A 21,492-nucleotide genomic window follows, 5' to 3' on the forward strand; every position below is an offset into this window, starting at 1 on the left:
TGGTGTTTCACCATAAAATACTAAAAGTACAAATGCAAACAGATATTTTAAAACATGTTGTATCCTGCTTACATGCGTTGATCAGGGTAGAATAAATCTAATTGAAATTGATTTATGGGTGGGTTGGAATCTGATGAAATTCAATGCTGAGAAATATAGAGTGCTCCACCTCGGGATGAGCAGCTCCAAACACACCTACAGGCTTGGAGGGACCAAACTGACTAGCACCATGAATGAAAGGCACCTGGAGGTAATAATAGACCACAGTATGCATATGAGCTGGCAGTGTGATACTGTAGCCAGTAGGGCAAATAATACTCCGGCATGCATCAATCGATGCATCTCCAGCAAAACCAAGGAGATCATTCTTCCACTCAGCACTGGTGAGACCACACATTAACAAAGACATAGACAAGCTTGAGAGAGTCCAAAGAAGAGTCTCCCATATGATCAGAGTCTTACATGGCAAGCCATATGAGGAAAGGCTGAGGGATCTGGGACTCTTCAGCCTGAAGAAAGAAAGACTGAGAGGGGACCTGGTAGGAGCTTATCTCTACACTAGGGGAGTACACCAAGGGCTCAGTGAGCAACTGTTCACTAGTGCACCCGAGGGGAAAACTAGGAGTAATGCCCACAAACTCCCGGAAGACCAATTCAGGCTCACCATTAGGAAAAACTTCTTCACATCAGGGTGTTCAGACTGTGGAATAAGCTCCCTCCAGAGGTGGTGCAGTCACCTACCCTGGAAATCTTCAAGAGGAAGATAGTCACCTTGCTGGGGTTGCCTGACCGCCAGTTATCTTTCCTGCTTAGTGCTGGGGGCTGGACACGATGATCTTCTGAGGTCCCTTCTGACCTTACAGTGTATGAATCTATGAAGAATGCATATTGTTTCCAGGTTTTAGAAAGCAAGTTAAAAATTGTGTGTGAAAATGCATGTATCTACACTGGAAAATCTTAAATAATGACTTAGTAAAATGACAAGTCACATGTCTCTGCAGAAGATCAACACAGCATGTTGTATGTTACTTGCCTCCCACTTCTGTCATCTTTTGCAAATATAAGTAGCATCTAATGGATACCTGGATAGACCTTGTGTTACACTGCACTACAAGGTGTTTTTTCTCCAAATGTGAATATCTGAAAGTCTATTCCCTTACAAAGACTTAGCCTTAATTCCTTTAAATTACAGGAAAGGCCATTTAGATTTTAGAAAAATCTTACTTGCTGTTAGAACAGTCAGGTAGTAGAATAGGCTCTATCAGGAAGTTGTGGGATCTCCAGTATTGGAAATCTTCAAGAGAAAGCTGGAAATGGATCACTTAGGAGGAGCATTTTTGCATCTGAGGCAGGTTTTCTTAGTCAGGAGCCTGATTTTCAGAAGTGTTGTATGTGCAAAGCTCCCATTCTCTGTTAGATTTGAGATCTGGCTGTTCATCATTTCAGGATATCACTGCCTGTGCCTAAAATGGACATATTGCTTCAGGTTGCTCTGGCCAATATCAGGATATTGGGTATTTTTTTTAAATATATGGATTGCAGCATGGATGAATAACAACGCAGTTGACAGGTCACAGTAGTGTAATGAATGAAAGTGGTATGTTGCATGAAGCATAAGGTCTAAAATGCTGTGGTTTCTGCTCTGTATCAGAGTAGACTCAACCCTCTGGTCTTTAGTGATGCACCGATTTTCAGTTTTTCTCTGAGAAAGAGGGGACTGTGTCCTGCTGCTGAATGTTAGATAGAGATAATGGGGGGAAACAGAGATTCAGATTTAAGGCTGACATAGATTCATATAGTTTTACTTTCTAACGCTTATTATTTTTCTAACTGAAGTGTGATAAGAATTGTAAATGAAGTAAATCCAAACCATCTCTCTCTTTTAACACAGATAGTTGTGGTACATCCAACAACCATGGGAAAAGTTTCAGTTAGAAAGGGAATGCTTATAGAAAATTTCAGAAGGGATCCATAGCAAACTTAAAATGAAAAATATCTGAACACTGAAGCTATTACCATAATTAACTTTATGGAATGCAGGTACATATGGGCTCCACTGAGGCTACAAGCCTCTGATGGCATCTTCTGATGGCATATGAGCTTTATACCAATTCATGCATTTCAAACCTGACACGCATTTAATTTCAAATCTATCATCAGATCTTTTCTTCCCTTTAAATTCTGAAAGCTATGAAATGCACAGATAAAAAGAGCAAGAATCTGTTTTCCCAATATCCAGTGCAACACATGGAATCGCAATTTATGTTTACTGTTGAAGATAATAACCAAATGAACACAGTGCTTTCATGTTACTGAGAAAGATTTGAATTTTCTCTCACTACCTTATTTTAATCAATAGTTTTCCATATTTTTCCTCCACAAAGATGTTTGAGGCAACATCTAGTGCTTTATGCATCTTTTAACAAATGATAAATATAATGAAAACCTTAAATTTAGTGTTTTCACTTTTAAAAATGATAGATCCCAGTTTAGGGGATTTTTGCAGAATAGGTGAAGTATTAATTATTAGCTATTCTGCTTGGCTGCAGTTAGAGTTTATAGTTACCAGGTTTTAATCAGACCTTCTGGTTATAAAACTTTTACCTGCAGCCTACCTTTCACATATACATGTAAAGATATAAGTCTCATGCCAGAGGACTTGCCTTTGATTTATAGCCCAGACTGTGACACCAACAACATTGTGGTAGTTAGCCTCTACTGGAGGCATAGATCCTTCAGTAGACAGAGCAAAGATGAAAGTTGAATCCTCCTAACTGGGTGGAAGTTTGCATGCTTTCCTAATGGTAGTTAGGAGAAGATATGAAAGTCCCCATCTTCCCAAGTGTCTGGAGTGGAAGATTCTAATGACAAACACATTGTGTATATATACTGTGAAGTAAACCAACCTAAAATATTAAATGGGACTACCCTACATAGCTAGACGTTAGGTATTGTGATGATGAAAATAGTATAACACCCTCAAGCAGCACCATCCTTTCTGGAGCAGCCAACTTAAATCTTCAATTTTGGAAGAGTTCTGGACAAAAGGGATGCAGTTTTGGAGGAGTTCTAGTCTAAGCAGCGCATTAATTGCTTTCTGTGTACATGAGAAGTGTTGCCAGAAAAAAAAAAGACCCCCCCAATCCCTATGAATAGGTACTGTGAAACGCACAGAAAATTACTGAGAATGCAATAGCTTTTTTAAACTGAACTGTCTTTGCTGCTATTTGTTTGTTATATTTATTTGTACAGCAACTAGTGCTGTAGCACTTGGATATTTATTCTCTCAGAATGATAAAGCTGTTCACATTGCATAAAAAGAAAAGGACATTGCCTGTTTGTCAGGAATAAAATCAAACAGAAAACTAGAGTCAGAAAAAAAATAAACCAAACGTATCATATTCTGAAGCTTGCTAGACTTGGATTCCAGCAGGCTTTTGGAAGAATGAATTCCAGAGATATAAAAGACTATCAGTGGTGACTCTTATGGCTCCTTGCACCTTGTATTTGTGCTTCTGTGTCACTGGGGCTGGCTCTGACTATGGAGCTGGGGTGGGGACAATGTCCCTTTATTTCTGCAACAGGCAGCTCCAGCCCCTGGCTCCAGGATCAGAGCCAGGGCTCAGACGTTGCTCCCTGCCCCCAGCAGCTGCCTGCTGCCTGGGCCCAACTCCTGTCACATGGCCTGGGTGGGGACATTTGCTAGGGAAGAAAAAAAGTCAGAGCCTTCCTTCCCCAAGCCAAGTGTGGCTTCCCACTGGCTTCAGGTAAAAAGTTAAATTGCCTAAACCCTCCTGGTAAGGAGACATAATTTCAGGTTTTTAATAGAAGAAAATGTCTGGCAAGATGGATATTTATTGCAGATAATGTTGATTTTGTGAAGAGGGCATGTTTTCTGGGAAAATCCTCCTATCAGATTTTCCATCCAGAACTAATGGTAGGATTTTAATATGTCTAGTGTCTGATTAAATGTACAAGAATCATAATCAATAAATGCCATTATAAATAAACTCTCTGCAACCTGAAAGTTCAGATTTTTTATTTTGTTCAAGGGAATGTTAGATGATGGACATTATAGTAAAATCTAAATGAAAACTTGTAGGTAAACACAATTATTTCAAGAAGAAAAGCTTCTTGTTTAAAAAGAAGAAAAAGCTTTTTTGTTTAGTTTAGGAAGCTTATCAAAATGTAGTGTTGTTGTAACCCTGTCAGGCAGGGTCTATCTTGAACTAGCTTCAATGTGGTCCTCTAGGGCCAGGACTGACAATCAGCTGATTGTCAGTCCCAGCCCCCATACAGCGTCAGAATCTCGAACCAGTTCCAGTGCAGTCCTAGGGCAGAGATCCACAGTCGGTTCTGGTGCAATGCTGAAAAAATCAGTTGATTGTTGGTCCCAACCCTGGCACCATACCAGAGACTTGACCCTTCCCCCTATTCCCCTCCCCCCCATCATGTCACACATTACACTTAGCATGGCTGTCTGACTGTGTAGAACACATTCTAACTTTTAATACAGCATGGTAATGCTAACTACAATATAAATAGAGTATGTGCTAAATGTCCCATGAGACAAGACTCAGAGATCTGGTTCTAGATTCTCCTTATCTGAATCAAATCCATGTCTCCCACTTTCTAGAAGAGTACCCTAAGCCCTGGCTGTTGAAGCTGGGGCACTGTGCAGGTAAGAATGCAAGTCAAGGGATCAGAGAACAATAAATTCTACCCATTCTCTTTATATTCATAACACAGTTTTGTAATGGGCTTCTTTGGGTGCATAGAGGCCTGTTCTTTGTCTTTACTTCTATATGGCCTTTACTTGTAGAACTGAAGAAACATTAAAACAGAAAAATGGCTATACTGGGCTAGACCAAAGGTTATTCGCTTGATATCCTGCTTCTAACAGGGTGATGAATTTATCCTCCATAAACTTGTCTAGTTTATTTTTTTTTACATAGTTGGCCTCTACAACAATCCTGTGGCTATAATTTCCACATGTTAATTATTGCTGTATAAAAAAGAGATCCTTTTGTTTGTTTCAAACCTACTTCCTGCTGAAATCATTATTTCTTCCATGTACTATGAGGCATAATAAATAACATGTTCCTAGTCACAAAGTGGGCTACTTATGCTACAAATACTGACAATATGTGTTGTATAGGTAAAAATGGGGTTCTGATACAGTGTTTGCAAACAAATTTATCCAAAATTTAAGAGTTTTTGTATCTTTTATTTTGGCTTAGGTCTACCTTGTAAGAAGAAGTGTATAAAACAAAGGCAATTTCGTTAGGCATTATATGATTTTTCCTTGATCCGTGCAACCCGTGTGTTGCATTTTGAGTTACAAGTTGGAATAAACCTAGAACCTCAAAGTGATATTAATTGAAAAGAGCCAAGTCGCATGTAGTTGTATATGGAAATAATATGAAAAAACAAGGTGTATATTATTTCATTTCTGAACCACTGATAAATCCCAGTTTTGAACAAGCCAAAGCTCAAACCTTAGTTAGGCTTTATGAATTTGCACTGATTTCAACCTTTGTCAATGTGAAATCAAGTGTAACAATCTTTGAGTTTTATGGTCACTGTTTTTAGTAACAAGATACAGGCAGATTTTTGCGTGGCCCTTGTGTACATAGATTGAGTAGTTCACCCTGAGTACAACCACAGCCTACTTCAGAGCTCCAGGAAAAATTGGCTCCCTGAGGGACAGTTCTATTGCACACTTACACTTCAGCTTTGCAAGGCTGTGCTTAAGGTACACAGTAGAGGCCATAGGTGGTAGGCTCCTTGCAGTCTCTATCTGTGTTTACTGACTAGCAATTATACCTACTACCTCCAAAAAAATATCATACTTTGTACCTTTCCTCTCTGTAAAATGGCATACACATCATTTGTAGGGGTGTGCAAAGTGGGACCTATTTGATTCAGATTTGGATTCGGCCTGAATCAAGAACAATGATTTGATTTGTTGATTCGGAACACTGTCCCTGATTTGATTCGGCTGAATCCAAATCTGAAGATTTGATGCTGATTCAGAGAATCAGTGATTTGGCCATAGACACGGCTTTAAAAGTTTTTTCTACGTACCTTGAGGTAGCAGGCATGGCTTGTGATTGCTGTGATGCTGGGGTGCATGGAGCATCCCACAGGAGTGCAATACTTCCGGTCCACTTCTGGGTCCAACAGGGAGCATGCTGCCCCCCCGCCACCTCCCTGGCTCCATGATTGGTCCCAGGGACACCCTGGGTGCTCTCCCAGGCCAGAGAAACCAGTTGCCGAGCCAAGGGGTGCAGGGGTAAGGGGTAGTGCACTCCCTGGCAGACCCGGAAGTGCTTCTGGTCCACTTCCAGATCTGCTGCCGAGCGCTCTGGAGAACCCCCCATGCTTCTGTGGAACACTCCATGCACCCCAGCATCACAGCATTCACCAGCCCCTGCTACCTAGAGGTATGTAGAAAAGACATTTAAAGCTGTGTCCGAATCTTTCTGAATCTCTTCAAATTGATTTGGAGGGTTCCGATTCAATTCAGAGTGATTAAAGTCTCCTCTGATTCAATTCAGATTCAGAGATTCGTTCACCGAATTGAGCCAAATCTCCGCCAAATCAAATCAGGGACTGAACCTTTGCACAACCCTAATCATTTGCACCATGTAAGTGAAACTTCAAGAAACTATCAAAATAGTTAGTGAACAGCCCTACTGGCAGGCGGTTGCTGTATATTTTGCTTTTGGATGATATTCATTATCTAAGGTATTTGATAGAGGTTTATGCCATTTGTATAAGCCACATGCATTTTAAATATGTGCAAATATCTTCCATGTGCAAAAACCCTTTGCTTATTTTAATCAAATCTTAATAGGCCAAATTCTGCTTTCAGTCATACCAATATTAACACAAAGCAACTGGATTGCAGTTAGAGCTCCCAGATTTGCACTAGTGTGAGAGCAGAATCTATTTTTTTCTGAAGTATTCTCTTGACAGATTGTTTAATTGAAAGAACAATTGATTACCACTTTCATTAACAAAATGTGAAATCCTGATTATCTTGTCAGTTGAAGGCATACAATTATCTTTGAAACTGTATTCTCTATGTTTAGTGTTGTCAATTAGAAAAGTGCCAAAGTTCTTCCCAAGGAGTAAATTGTGGTATCCTGCAGTGCATTTGGCTTTTGAAAAGATTTGGCATATCTTTATACAATTACACAGATGTTTTGCAGAGTGACTTGTTTTGAGAGTTCACACCACTGAAAGAGATTTGTCAAAATTGTCCACCTAGTAGTGCTTTAAGTGAAAGTAGCATTTCCTTATGATCTCTAAAGATGAAATACCTAATGGAAAATATTTGTTCATGACATGAAGAACATTCAAAATCTGCTAATGTTTGAGTAATGATAAGATTAGTTTATTGCATATATAGCTTTCTGCTAAAGATTGAAGTTCTGGCTGCTCTAAAAAAGGTTGATTAGGAGGCTGACATTACTTGCAGATTCTTACTACTTTATTTGCTGGTTTATATGATGGTGTTGGCTATTATGTAAAAATACACCTGAAAACAAGATTAAATGTTAATAAATTTTTGCCAAGACATGGAATGGATTCTACTGTATGCATAAGGGTAGACTCTGTGTTTTGTCCAGCAGAGCTACAGTATTACTGAGATAGCCATAAGAACTTAAGTACAAGACTTGTACAATAAAATCTCATTTAGCAGTTTAATTTGTGATTATCTTCTATGATTGTTATGATGAAGAGATCATCATATATCTCGACTTCAAAAAAGCTTTTGATCTGGTATCCCATGATCACCTCTTGGCCAAACTGCCCAGTTGTGGCCTTGGCTCCACCACGATCCGCTGGCTGGGAAATTGGCTCCGTGGTCGGACCCAGAGGGTTGTAATTGATGGCAGTCACTCATCGTGGTGCCCTGTGACCAGTGGGGTCCCTCAAGGCTCTGTCCTGGGACCCATACTGTTCAACAACTTCATTTACGATGTGGACATTGGAGTCAGGAGTGGACTGGCCAAGTTTGCCGATGACACCAAACTTTGGGGCAAAGCATCCACGCCAGAAGATAGGCAGGTGATCCAGGCTGACCTGGACAAGCTCAGCAAATGGGCAGACGAGAACCTGATGGTGTTTAACACCGAAAAATGCAAGGTTCTCCACCTTGGGAGGAAAAACCTGCAGCATCCTTATAGGCTCGGCAGTGCTACGTTGGATAGCACTACAGAAGAAAGAGACTTGGGGGTCATCATTGACCACAAGATGAACATGAGCCCGCAATGCGATGCTGCAGCTAATAAAGCGACCAAAACGCTGGCTTGCATCCATAGATGCTTCTCGAGCAAATCCCAGGACGTCATTCTCCCCTTGTACTCGGCCTTGGTGAGGCCGCAGCTGGAGTACTGCATCCAGTTTTGGGCTCCACAATTCAAAATGGATGTGGAGAAGCTTGAGAGAGTCCAGAGAAGAGCCACGCGCATGATCAGAGGTCAGGAAAACAGATCTTACGATGATAGGCTGAGAGCCATGGGACTCTTTAGCCTGGGAAAGTGTAGGCTCAGGGGTGATCTGATGGCCACCTATAAGTTTATCAGGGGTGACCACCAGGATCTGGGGGAACGTTTGTTCACCAGAGTGCCCCAAGGGATGATGAGGTCGAATGGTCACAAACTCCTGCAAGACCATTTCAGGCTGGACATAAGGAAGAATTTCTTTACTGTCCGAGCCCCCAAGGTCTGGAACAGTCTACCAGCGGAGGTGGTTCAAGCACCTACATTGAACACCTTCAAGAGTAAATTGGATGCTTATCTTGCTGGGATCCTATGAGCCCAGCTGACTTCCTGCCCTTTGGGCAGGGGGCTGGACTCTATGATCTCCCGAGGTCCCTTCCAGCCCTAATGTCTATGAAATCTGATGTCTATGAAATCAACCTCCCCCTTCCCGCCCCCCGCCCTAGGGTACAGAGGGAGGATCAGAATGGTTTGGTTTTCATAGGTAGCAGTAAGTGATAGATAAGCTCCCTTTGAGATGGCAAATTCTGTACATCTGTAAATGACTGAGTTCTTTTTCATACCGGTTCTCTAGAAGCATTATTTCTGGATTTCCTGTTTACAGGATCCACCATGTAATAACATATCTGTTATGTCCCACATAATACTGTGCTTAGAATTCAACAATAATGTGAACATGTAAAAAGAAAAGAAAAGAATAAACCCAAACTCAGTAAAATTCAGGTTTCATTGTGGAGAAGCTCATTTTCTTCCCAGCTCAAAACTCAAACAGTAAATCAAAGGTTTCTCATTAGATTCTAGGTTAAGCTTGTTGCCAGTTGAACAGCATCACATGCACTGGTGAATCATTGAATGGCATATTATTCCAGAAGCTTCTGTTTATTAGAATAGATGATACAGGGCTAACCTTGTCAGCCTTTTGTATATTATCCCTGCACCATCACACTTGTTTATAATCTGAAAATGTAGTTACAGTGACTTAATTATTTTTATGGGAATAGAGTTTAATAAACATTTGCTGCTTCTACCTCCCACTCCTTAGTGCAAAAAAAAAAAAAAAAGGAACACTTGACTATAATTAAAGACAAACTGAGTGAAGGTTGCTTCTGCAGCATACACAGTAAAGTGACAGTATGGTATCATTCCCATTTTTAGTTAGTATTTTTAAGATAATTACTATGTTTGCCGTGATATTTTAAATCAGTCCTATAAACATTGATCTTTATATTGTTGTTTCTTTCTCCCCCAGATGTACATCCAGACAACAACACTTACTGTCTCCATGAGTTTAAGTGCTTCTGTGTCTCTGGGTATGCTCTACATGCCCAAGGTTTATATTATCATTTTTCATCCAGAGCAGAATGTTCAAAAACGGAAGAGGAGCTTCAAGGCTGTTGTGACAGCTGCCACAATGCAAAGCAAACTGATCCAAAAAGGAAATGACAGACCAAATGGAGAGGTCAAAACTGAACTCTGTGAAAGTCTTGAAACCAACAGTAAGTCATCAGTAGACTTTCCCATGGTCAAGAGTGGGAGCACTTCCTAATAGATGTACGTTCACATGAATGCATTCTCTTCTAATAATAAACTTTATTCTTTTCTTTGCTTGTATTGCATGACTCCAGGGATGTGTCAGAATTCATGTACCACCAAGCACAGAACTCCTCACAGTTGTTTCAGACAAATCTTTTTTATGGTTAACAGGAGGCTAGTAAAAAGCATAAACAAATTTTGGAAAGTCCACATCTTTTTTTAAATGTTCTGGTCTAGCTTGTACTTTTTGATGTGTTGTGCTCTACTGTGCCAATCTTGTTATGTACTGTCACTTCATGGGTTGTATTTATGTGCAAGAAACTATATTTCTAAAGACTATTAAGGGTTATAACTGCACATGCTACATTATTTTTAAAATTGCAACTTGACATATGGGTGAAAATGTCCCTTCTTTGCCATTCAACATGGCATTAGTGTTTCTTGTATAACTTTAGCATTTCCCATAATTTATCAATGCTGCCTCCAGCTGGTGTGGACTTCTGGGGATAATGTAGCTCACCCAGATTTTCCCTGAATTTCTGCATTCTGTAAAAACAGTAGTTGGATACATTTTTAATTTGACAAAAACCCCCCCCAAACAGACAAAATAAAACATAAGAATCTGTGTACCAAGTGCTCCTGCACGTACGGATTGGTCATAATAGTTTTAGGTTTGCCAAGGGGTAGAAGTGAGAAAGGGTTATTTTCCACACCTGGAAGGTTCTTGAATCCTGGCACATCTCTAAATAACTTTATGGAATGAAATAGACAGTTAGTATAACTTCCATACAGCAGCATGTCGTAAAGCCTCATAAACTGTACTTCTGAATAAAAAATAAAAGCAGATTTGAATAAAGCCAATAATTTTCCTTCCCCAAATCCAGTGGAATTAGAGAACAAGTTTCTATCTAGCAGATAAAGCTTTAGTGAGACAGGCAGCTGCTGTTTTTGTAAAGGACTAATTCCTCACCAATTATTCTGCAAATGGATCCTACAGAGTTTTATGAATTTTTATTATTTTCTGGTAATGTTGAAAGGAAATTGAATAATGATATTTTGCTCATAAACATTTCAGTGCTAAAAGACGTGCAAAAAAACCTGTTGCACTTATTTCCTACACATGCAAACTCCCACTGAATTCAATCAAAATTTTCCAGGTGAACGAAGTATAAAACTGAAAAAGAATCTTTGATTTAGCCAATAGTATAGTCATCAAAGCATGAAGGGTAATGTGCATAAAATAATTTACCTGTAAAATGTGTGGTATGATTCATTCTATGTAAATCTTCTAGGTGATACAGAAGAGACACAGGATATGTCTATATGAGATGCTACATAGCCATAGTGATAAACTACAGTGATGCAGGTCTTTGCTATGGCGATGTAGCATTGGTGGGCACATATTGTGATGCTGCAACTATTTTCAGTAGCAATAAGCTACTGCATAGTAGCTTGGTGCTACTGTGCAGTAGGGTTGGAAATGATTCATGTGGTGCCAAGACTACACGGTACTGGTGATTACCGTGCAGTTATTTAGTACTTGCTAGAGCAAGTACTAACTGACTGTGCAGTAACAAGTGCTCAGTTGGGCACAGGTGTAGACATACTGTGTCATGGGTTTATACAGGTTCAGATTACTACATATAGCAGAGGCAATAATGTTGAAATTCCCTGAGGTTCTAGTAACAATGAAAATGTGAAGAATTCAACACTTTTACAATTCCTCAGGAGTCACCAAATGAAAATTGGCGGGGGCAAGGAGGAATGAGGGAGAGAGTATTTTTATTGCCGAGTTTCCAAAATGATCCGCCTTAGAAAGAAAGGTCAACTGTAGTTCCACAGTAGGATGAGGGGGGGACGTATACCTGAGGTTTATCAGTTCTATCTAATTAAATGCTATGACTGGTATTCTTTAAATTGATAATACATAATTCATGAAAACAGCTGCCAGTGGAGGCAGGCCTGCTTTTGCCAGTAGTGTGATGCACATAGGGAAAATATATATTTACTGCACTGTAAATCTGATTTCAATACTAGCACATCTATATAGTTTTAAACCTTCCCAGTAGTACATTCCTTCAAGTCTATGATTCATGTAGTATACTGCTCTGTAAGTAAGGATTAAAAAAAAGCAATGCATCTCCATTCAGAAGAGCTAGCCCTATGTAACTAAGTTAGCTTCACCAAAAGTATAGAGCTCTTAGCTTTTCAAAAAATTATCTTCTTTGCTTATAAGATTGTATTAAATATATTCCTCTTCTTCCAATATAATTATATAATATTTCTGAGGCTTCAGTAGGTGCTAAGACCACATAAAAATGAAATCTTTCCCATGGATCAATCTTAATAACCCCCAATACAGCATAAATCCCCTCCTAACTAATACCTATTACCCAATCTCAAAAACTTTTAGGTTATTGAAGTTATAGCATGTAAGACTCATCTAGAGGAATCAGGGTCTTATTAGGATGTTGGAAATGGAAGAGAAAAACTTCCTTCCTCTTACCTAACTAAAAATTATTAGGATTATATCAGTAGTAGTAGCAGCAGTATGCCATTATTAGTAGTATACTACTAGTGTGCTTTATATTGCTACTAAAGGACAAACAGGAAGAGGGGAGTTTCTTCACCTGTTTTTGGGAGGTGCTAGAAAGGGCATCTTGGAAGTTCATCTTAAAAAAAATTATGTAAAATTCTAACTCAATTTACATGCTGATCTCAACATAATGAAAAGAGATGTACGCATATCTACAAGCAAGATTTGGCCATTGAAAAAGTAGGAGGGTAGTAGGAGACACTATACAGGTGAGTGAAACAGGAGCTTCAGCATTTGGCTGGAGATTTGCCAATTTATACCAGTCCTGTGTATGACCAAAAAGAACGAAATCCTATATTTAATGTGCAGAGAAAAGTCCTATATGTATATTTGCAATGGCTCTTCAGGATCAGATCTAAAAGCAGAGATTAGGTGGGGTTTCAACAGGTCACTAGGAATGAGAGGATAGACAGGTTCATGTGTGGATCTAGGATTTTGCAAAGGGGGAGGGGGTGCAAATGGTAAGGCACATTATCATATAACACAAATGCATATTTTTCTCCAGTTAAAAAGAAACCAGAAGTTTTACTAATATGGTAGGGGGCTAGCACTTTATTATTCTGTTCAGGATCAAAACAAAAAGCAAATATACTCATTGGAATGTGCAATGATTTGCTACAGTATATATACAATTTTAAAAAACACAACAAACTAGGCAAAAATAGCTAAAGGATATTGTATCATTAGTTCTATAGTCATTATAGTAAAATGTACATCTATTATTCAAATTCATAAAATAAAATCTAGCCTTCTTGAGCATCTATAAAATTGAAGAAAGCCATCACCAGAAATGGCTAACAGAAAGCAAACATGCCAGGGAAAGGATAGTTTGAATAGAAAAGCATCAAGATCATTAAAAAGGAGAAAGGGCCATTAATACCTCTGGAGTGGAGAGAGATTAATATGAATCAGAAGATAATGAGCCATGAAGTCAATTGACTGTCTCAGGACTGCCTGAATAGAAATGCTACTACATATCCCAGGGAGTTGGTTTTAAAGTTTGGGCATGGCAGAAGTGAAAATGACTGGGGGGAAGCAGGAAGGGAGGGAGCGGCAGTACCACTCCACCTCCCCGCCCTTGACAGAATGAAATCAAGTAAACATGAGACTGCAAACAGGTAGTAAAGATGATTAACATCAGGTCAGAGTAATATTTTGCTTTAATTTCTCCTGTGTTTCTGATATTCCCTCTGCTGCAGTATATATTTTTACCACTACCCTTTCCAGGTATCTTTCTAATTTTTGTTGTCATGGGTTTGTTGTTGCTTCCACAATCCATCTCTTTTTGGTTGTTTTGCTTTGTGTTATTTCATTCTCTCTGTGCTGTCTTTATCTGAGTTTTTTTGTTTCTGCTGCATCCCCCACCACCACCTCCAATCCTCCCCTCCCAAACTCTTTGGAAGTGTTTCCCATCCCACCCACTTTCCTTTCTTTTAAATTATTTTTCCCTATTTTATTTGCCCTTTTTGTTCTTTGTCTTCTGCCCTTGTATTGCCTGTATGTATTCTCTCTGAGGCCATTTTCTCTTTTATTTCATGTTCCTTTTTAGCTACCCTTGTTCTATAAGCTAATTATATCCTTTATCTCTCTCTCTTGCATGTCTTGGGCATATTGTTTTTATGCAGTGCTTTTATCCTCTTGTACTGACCCAGTCACCAAGTGTATCCAATAGGTGTTTTTTCACTACGCTTCTTTTAGGCCCATGCAATAAAATCCATCCTCCATAAAAGTAAATGGCAAAACTAACATTAACTTCAGTGAAGACAGGATTTCATTCATCAACTGTGATATATACATATGCTACCCACATAATTACAAAATACATAAATCTGGGACTAGCACTGGGACTAGCACTCTTGCCTACTGGATTTTCAAGGGACAGATCAGTAGTACTTGAGCTAGGTGAAAGAACGCTAACTAGGTTCATATACAGAGCCACTCTGAATATCAGTCACTGGTGTTTTAACTATTTATGGCAACGTATAGACATTCAGTTTATCCTGGGAGAGTTGCTTGCTCTACCAATAGAAGCTAGGATTTTTCTCACATAAGTGGCTAACCCAAAAAACAAATAACTCAGGAGTAACCAAAGTTAAATGGCTCCTGGGAGAGTTGCTCGTGGGGGAGCAAACTTCTATACACATCTAGTTTCTGAAAGAAGCTGCAACACAATCCTCCAACTTGTTAGCATGTTTTGCTTGTAGCCCTTTCTCCTCCCTCAGGTCCAGGGAGAATCCCTTCACTGTGCTGCAAGGGAAAGCAATCTGAGTCAGCCAATCAGGGCTGCTCTGGGCACTGCTGTCATCAGTGCACTGCTGTTATGACTCTGTATACTGTTGTCATCGCTGCTGGGAGCCTGCAGAGAAGGCTCAGATGTGTACACAGGAGCCTCTTGACTATGCAGAAGTGGTCTCTGGGGCTTAGGGGTCTGCAGATAAGTTTTTTGACAAAGAAAAGAAGCCCAGTTGAATTCTCATAGATTATCTGAACATATGTACACAGCCTCCGTCCCATAGGCTTTTAGTGACTGATTTGCCTGGAGTTTTTATTATTTCTTCAGCTGGCGTGCAAGCTAATCCACTTGTGCTTCAAAATGAAATGGATACCTTTCATGTGTAAACTGCCTCAATGCCATTTCTTAAAGAAGGTCCCCTGGATTAATCATGAGACAGTACAATTTGTTCCATCTTCCTTTCAAGCAGTGGGTGGGTAGGTGGGCATCTACATCATTTCCTCGATCAGGACAAGTTAAGTAGTCCTTTGCTTCAGCTCCTTTTGATCTGGGACACCGTGCTTCCAACACTTTACATGTCTCTCTTCAGAACCTTATTTTCCCCATATAAGCACTAGTACTTTTCTCTCTTATGCAGGTCCTCTTTGTCACAGCATCAAGAACTTGAACATTGCTTTTTTCCACTCAGAAGCCACATGCTTCAACTGCTTTATTATTTTTTACTCTGTTAGTTTCTTTTCTGTTTACCTTCTTTTCCTGTGTATCTTTCTTCCTATTTATTTTTGGGGGTTTCTCTGCCCTCTCTACTTGATGCTTTCAGAACGTTCATGTTTGTTTTTCTTCATAAACCTCTTTGTTGGTTTATGATCAGAAAGTCTATCTTCCGTTTTGTTTGTCACTCCAAAATATTTTCAGAGTTCTAGAAAGTTGCAGTGACCTAAGGTGAAGTGGGAAACAACATAGGTCAAACTATAACTTGGATTCAATATTGAACTATTGAGCCAAATCCTCATTCTATTTCCACAAAGCAAAATACTTCCAGAATTCTTATTCCTTTTTTATTTTTACAGCTCCATTGGCATTGTTATACCAATATAAGGGCACTAAGATAAGCAAAGATTCTTTGGCAGCTGGTAAATTGTAATACTCAATGCTAACTTCTGTCATTGACAGTCTGGTAAAACTGGGAACATGCTGATAAGATGCATGATTTTAGAAGATGATGATTTTTTGTGTGTTCAGTTGCAAGATCAAAATATCATAGAAAAAAGTTTAGGTCAAACCAAAATGGATTTTTTTACCCACCACATGTACTTATGGAATGAGAAACGAAATGTTATTTGTCTGGGTTATCTAATTGTTCCCACCACCCCTTTTTAAATTTAGGTACTCTTTAAAATGAATTATACCATCAAGTTAAAACATTTTGCTGTTTCATTTTTTAAATGTATTTTAAAAATGCTTTCCAAATGATAATGCAAGTCTCATTGTTCAGCGCTCCTGTATGAAGCTGGAGATAGACCTGTTGAAAGTCTCTGGGTTAGGGTCAGAGGGGAGAGCAACAAGAGTGATGTCATGGTTGGTGTCTGCTATAGAGAAGGCCTGGTTTAAATCAGAGGCCCAGCTCGTGGCACAGTGGCTCCTTTAATCTTGGAGTTCTCTGTGTATCACCCCACCACTGGTTGGTGGAGGGGCCCATCAGTCCTGCCGCTTGCTCCTGATGGCCAGGAGATGAAAACTATGGTTTTAAAAATGCCGCAGTTTTTGCCTCCATCCAGTCAGCAGCAACCAGTAGGAGGCAAAAACCATGACATACTAAAACCCACAATTTTTGCCTCCTGACCATTGGTGGAGCTGATGGGATCCTCTGCCATTCATAGTGTGGGAGAGGAGGAATCCGTGCATGGGGAGAATTCTAAGATTACAGTAGCTACTGCACCACAAGCTGGGTCTGTGATTTAAATGAAGCCCTAGATGTTGACCACCAAACCAGGAAAATGAGGTAGATGAGGATTTCTTCAAACAACTAGTGGAAGTTTCCAGATCACAGGCCCTGGTTTTCATAGGGGACTTCAGTAATCCTGACATCAGCTTGGAGGGTAATGTAGCAGTCCACAGGCAATCCAGGAAGATTTTGGAGTGGGTTGGGGAGAACTTCCTGCTGAAAGTGTTGAAGACGCCAACTCTAACTATCAGCATGGATTCACCAAAGGAAAGTCATGCCTAACCAACCAGATCACCTTCTATGATGAGATTCCTGGCTCTGTGGATGTGGACAGACCAGTAGATATGGTAAATATTGACTTTAGCAAGGCTTTTAATACCGTCTCCCACAGCATACTTTGAAACAAGCAGAGGAAGTATAGGCTGGATGAATGGACTGTAAGGTGGATAGAAAGTTGGCTGGATTATTGGGCTCAATGGGTGGTAATCAATGGCTTAATGTCTACTTGGCAGCCGGTATCAAGTGGAGTGCCCAGGTGGTTGGCCATGGGGTCTATTTTGTTCAATGTCTTCATCAAAAAGCTCAGTTAGGCTCCGGAGTGGTGAGAGATGCACGGGTGAAGCCCGCTGCGCCCCCGCTCCCCTAAAGCCCCCCAGACACCCTCTCAGCAGCCGCAGAGCCCTCTGCCGACCCCCAGCACAGCCGGAGGTAAGCGAGCTCGTGGTGGGAAGGGGTTAACTCCTCGCTCCCTAGGAAGAGGCTGCTGCCTGGTGTCAAGCCCCCGCCCAGGACCCTACTTGGCCCAGCCCCCCAGGGAGCCCCGTGACCAGGCTGCATAAACAGGCGCTTGAGTTAGTGCAGAGTTCACATGGGAGAGGGCGCGGGAGGGCACGAGACCCTGCCTGCGACCCCCCCAGAGTAGTCAGCCCCAGCCGTAGCCAGCCTACCAGAGGCATGACACGGATGGGCACGCGCTGCACCCTGAGGGTCCCCTTGGGCTCTGCAGCCCCCCCATCGGGCACCTCAGAGACGGCCACCCAGACAGAGCCCATGGTTCCGGGCTCCACGCAGACGGAGCCCCTGGCTCTTGGCTGCGGGGGCTGCCTGTCCCTTTTTCAGGCTCTGGGGCCCGGGAGAATGGCCACCTCCCCTTGCGGGGTCTGCTCCCCACTGGGGTCTCTGGCACGCCAGCTGGAGGAGCTCCAGGCCACAGTCCAGAGACTGTGTGCCATCAGGGACTGTGAGCAGGAGATAGACTCCTACTGCCAGGCCCTTCTCCCCTGGGAGCCACAGGGGAGAGCACCGTCTCCCTCCACGACTAAGGAGGACTCTGGGACCTCCCGCTCTGCCCAGTCAGGGGCATGGACCAAGGTGGTCAAGGGCCCCACGGCCCGCCGCACCAAGGCCCCTCCCTCGCCGGAGCTTAGCAACAGGTTTGCACCTCTTGCAGCCCCAGCAGAGCCCAAGCAGTTGCCAGCTCCCGCAGGCAACCCAGGCTCAACCACAGCTACTGGCCCCACTCTCCCCAAGTCAAAGCAAAAGCTGTTTGTTGTGGGAGACTCCATCCTGCGGGGCACTGAGGGGGCAATCTGCCGCCCCGACCCCTTAGCCCGGGAAGTCTGCTGCTTCCCGGGGGCCCACATCCGAGACATTGGGGAGAGGATCCTGCAGCTCCTCCGGCCCACAGACCACTACCCCATGCTCCTTATTCATGTGGTCACCAATGACACGGCTTGGAGCACCCCCAGCCAGGTCATGAGGCACTACAGGGAGTTGGGAGCGGGGCTTAGGGGTCTGGGAGCTCAGGTGGTGTTTTCATCGATCCTCCCAGTCTCGGGCTATGGGCTGAGGAGGGAGAGGAGGATCCACGCAGTGAACCAAAGACTGCGGAGCTGGTGTCATCGGGAAGGCTTTGGCTTCCATGACCACAGCCCGCTCTTTGGCGAGAGAGGCAGTAAGCTGCTGGGAAGAGATGGCCTCCACCTCTCCCCTCTGGGGAGCAGGCTCTTCTCAGCCAGGCTGGCTGACCTGCTCCACCGGGCTTTAAACTAAGCCCGCTGGGGGATGGGAGGACTACTGCCACTGCTGGCCCGCTAAGCGACCCTTGCAAAGCCAGCAGACCAAGGCAATTGAGGGAACCCACCCCGCCCCAGCCCTGGCACAATCTGTGGGCAAGGCAAGAGCCCCTAAGGGCACACTTGCCTGCCTGTACACTAATGCCAGGAGCCTGGGTAACAAGCAGGAAGAGCTTGTCCTCCTGCCCAGTGCAAAGAATTATGATGTCATTCGGATAACGGAGACCTGGTGGGACTCCACCCATGACTGGACCATGGGTATAGAGGGCTATACCCTGTACAGGAGGGATCGTGTTGACAAAAGGGGCAGGGGTGTAGCTCTCTATGTGAAGGAAAGCTACATGTCCCTGCAAGCTGATGTTGGTGACTGGAATGGACAGCTAGAGACCCTCTGGGTAAAAATTCCTGGGGAATATGGCACAGGGGACACAACGGTGGGAGTCTACTACAGACCTCCCACTCAAAGTCCTGAGCTTGACCAGGAGTTCGCCTGGGAACTGACTGAGGCCACTTGCTCCATGACCTTAGTTGTCATGGGTGACTTCAATTACCCGGACATCTCCTGGGAAGATCATTCAGCAAAATCCGAGCGGTCAAAAAGCTTTCTCTCGTGCGTGGATGACCTCTACCTGACTCAAGAAGTCTATGGGCCAACGAGAGGCAAAGCGCTGCTCGACCTGGTACTGGCTATGGGGGGCGACCTAATCAGCGACCTAGTGATCGATGGGAAGCTGGGTGACAGCGACCACGAGCTGATCACCTTCACCATCCGCCATAAAGCTGGCAAGTCAGTCAGCAACACAGAAGTCCTTGACTTCAGAAAAGCCGACTTTGACAAGCTCAAGAGGCTTGTTGGTCAGGCCCTTAGGGACTGTGACCCCAGGGAGATGGGAGTTCAAGAAGAGTGGTTGCTTCTCAAGGAAGCGATCCTCAATGCACAAGCTAAATCTATTCCAACATGGAGGAAAGGCAGCAAGAAGGCACAGCAGCCCTCCTGGCTCTCCAGGGACCTAGCGGACCTCCTGTGGCTAAAAAGGAAAACCTACAAAGGATGGAGGATGGGATTCACCTCCAAGGAGGATTACTCCGCGCTGGTCCGGGAGGAAACCAGGAAAGCCAAGGCTGCAACTGAACTCCAACTAGCTTCAAGCATCAAGGACAACAAAAAGTCCTTTTTCAGATATGTGGGGAGCTAGAGGAAAAGCAAGGGCAATGTTGGACCCCTGCTAAACCAGATGGGACAACTGACAACTGACGCCCAGAAAAAAGCCAACCTATTAAATAGGAACTTTGCGTCAGTCTTTCATCAGTCCCATGGGGCGCCAATGCCTGCTATGGGACAGGGAGATCCGGGTGATGGGGTCCCCTACCCTCCATAAATGCTGACCTCGTGAAGGAACGTCTTGAGAAGCTGGATACCTTCAAGTCAGCCGGCCCTGACAATCTGCACCCCAGAGTACTCAAGGAGCTGGCGAGCGTTATAGCCCAGCCCTTGGCACAGATCTTTGAAAACTCCTGGCGCTCTGGTGTAGTGCCCGAATACTGGAAGAAGGCCAATGTGGTGCCAATCTTCAAGAAAGGGAGGAGAGTGGATCCGGCTAACTACAGGCCCATTAGCCTGACTTCTATCCTGGGGAAGATCTTAGAAAAGTTTATTAAGGAGGCCATCCTTGATGGACTGGCCCAGGCTAACTTTCTAAGGGATAGTCAGCATGGGTTTGTTGCGGGTAGGTCTTGTTTGACCAATCTCATTTCCTTCTATGACCGGGTGACCTATCACCTGGACAGGTGAGAAGAGATTGATGTCATATATCTTGACTTCAAAAAAGCCTTTGATCTGGTATCCCACGATCACCTCTTGGCCAAACTAGCCAGTTGTGGCCTTGGCTCCACCACGATCTGCTGGCTGGGAAACTTCCTCCGTGGTCAGACCCAGAGGGTTGTAATCTATGGCAGTCACTCATCGTGGTGCCCTGTGACCAGTGGGGTCCCTCAAGGCTCTGTCCTGGGACCCATCCTGTTCAACATCTTCATTAATGATGTGGACATTGGAGTCAGGAGTGGACTGGCCAAGTTCGCCGATGACACCAAACTTTGGGGCAAAGCATCCACGCCAGAAGATAGGTGGGTGATCCAGGCTGACCTGGACAAGCTCAGCAAATGGGCAGATGAGAACCTGATGGTGTTTAACACCGAAAAATGCAGGGTTCTCCACCTTGGGAGGAATAACCTACAGCATCCTTATAGGCTTGGCAGTGCTACGTTGGATAGCGCTAACGAAGAAAGAGACTTGGGGTTCATCATTAACCACAAGATGAACATGAGCCTCCAATGCGATGCTGCGGCTAGTAAAGCGACCAAAACGCTGGCTTGCATCCACAGATGCTTCTCGAGCAAACCCCGGGACGTCATTCTCCCCTTGTATTCGGCCTTGGTGAGGCCGCAGTTGGAGTACTGCGTCCAGTTTTGGGCTCCACAATTCAAAAAGGATGTGGAGAAGCTTGAGAGAGTCCAGAGGAGAGCCACGCGCATGATCAGAGGTCAGGAAAACAGATCTTACGATGACAGGCTGAGAGACATGGGACTCTTTAGCCTGG

The 21,492-nt window shown here is 43.0% G+C and overlaps 1 protein-coding gene across 2 annotated transcripts in view; it reads left to right on the forward strand.

Moving 5' to 3' along the window:
- The window catches only part of GRM8 (glutamate metabotropic receptor 8), a 599,685-nt gene that overhangs the window by 562,641 nt on the left and 15,552 nt on the right, over window positions 1-21,492 (forward strand). Inside the window, exon 10 of one of the 2 annotated variants that reach the window (XM_090042156.1) lies at window positions 9,763-10,064. In XM_090042156.1, coding sequence (XP_089898282.1) covers window positions 9,763-10,059 — 297 coding nt within the window. In that variant the 3' untranslated portion in view covers window positions 10,060-10,064. The remainder of the gene's footprint in view (window positions 1-9,762; window positions 10,065-21,492) is intronic. The other variant, XM_090042157.1, reaches the window with a different exon arrangement.

This window comes from Crocodylus siamensis, chromosome 4, assembly GCF_052110815.1.
Source record: "Crocodylus siamensis isolate JL-2025a chromosome 4, ASM5211081v1, whole genome shotgun sequence".
Classification (NCBI taxonomy): Eukaryota; Metazoa; Chordata; order Crocodylia; family Crocodylidae; genus Crocodylus; species Crocodylus siamensis.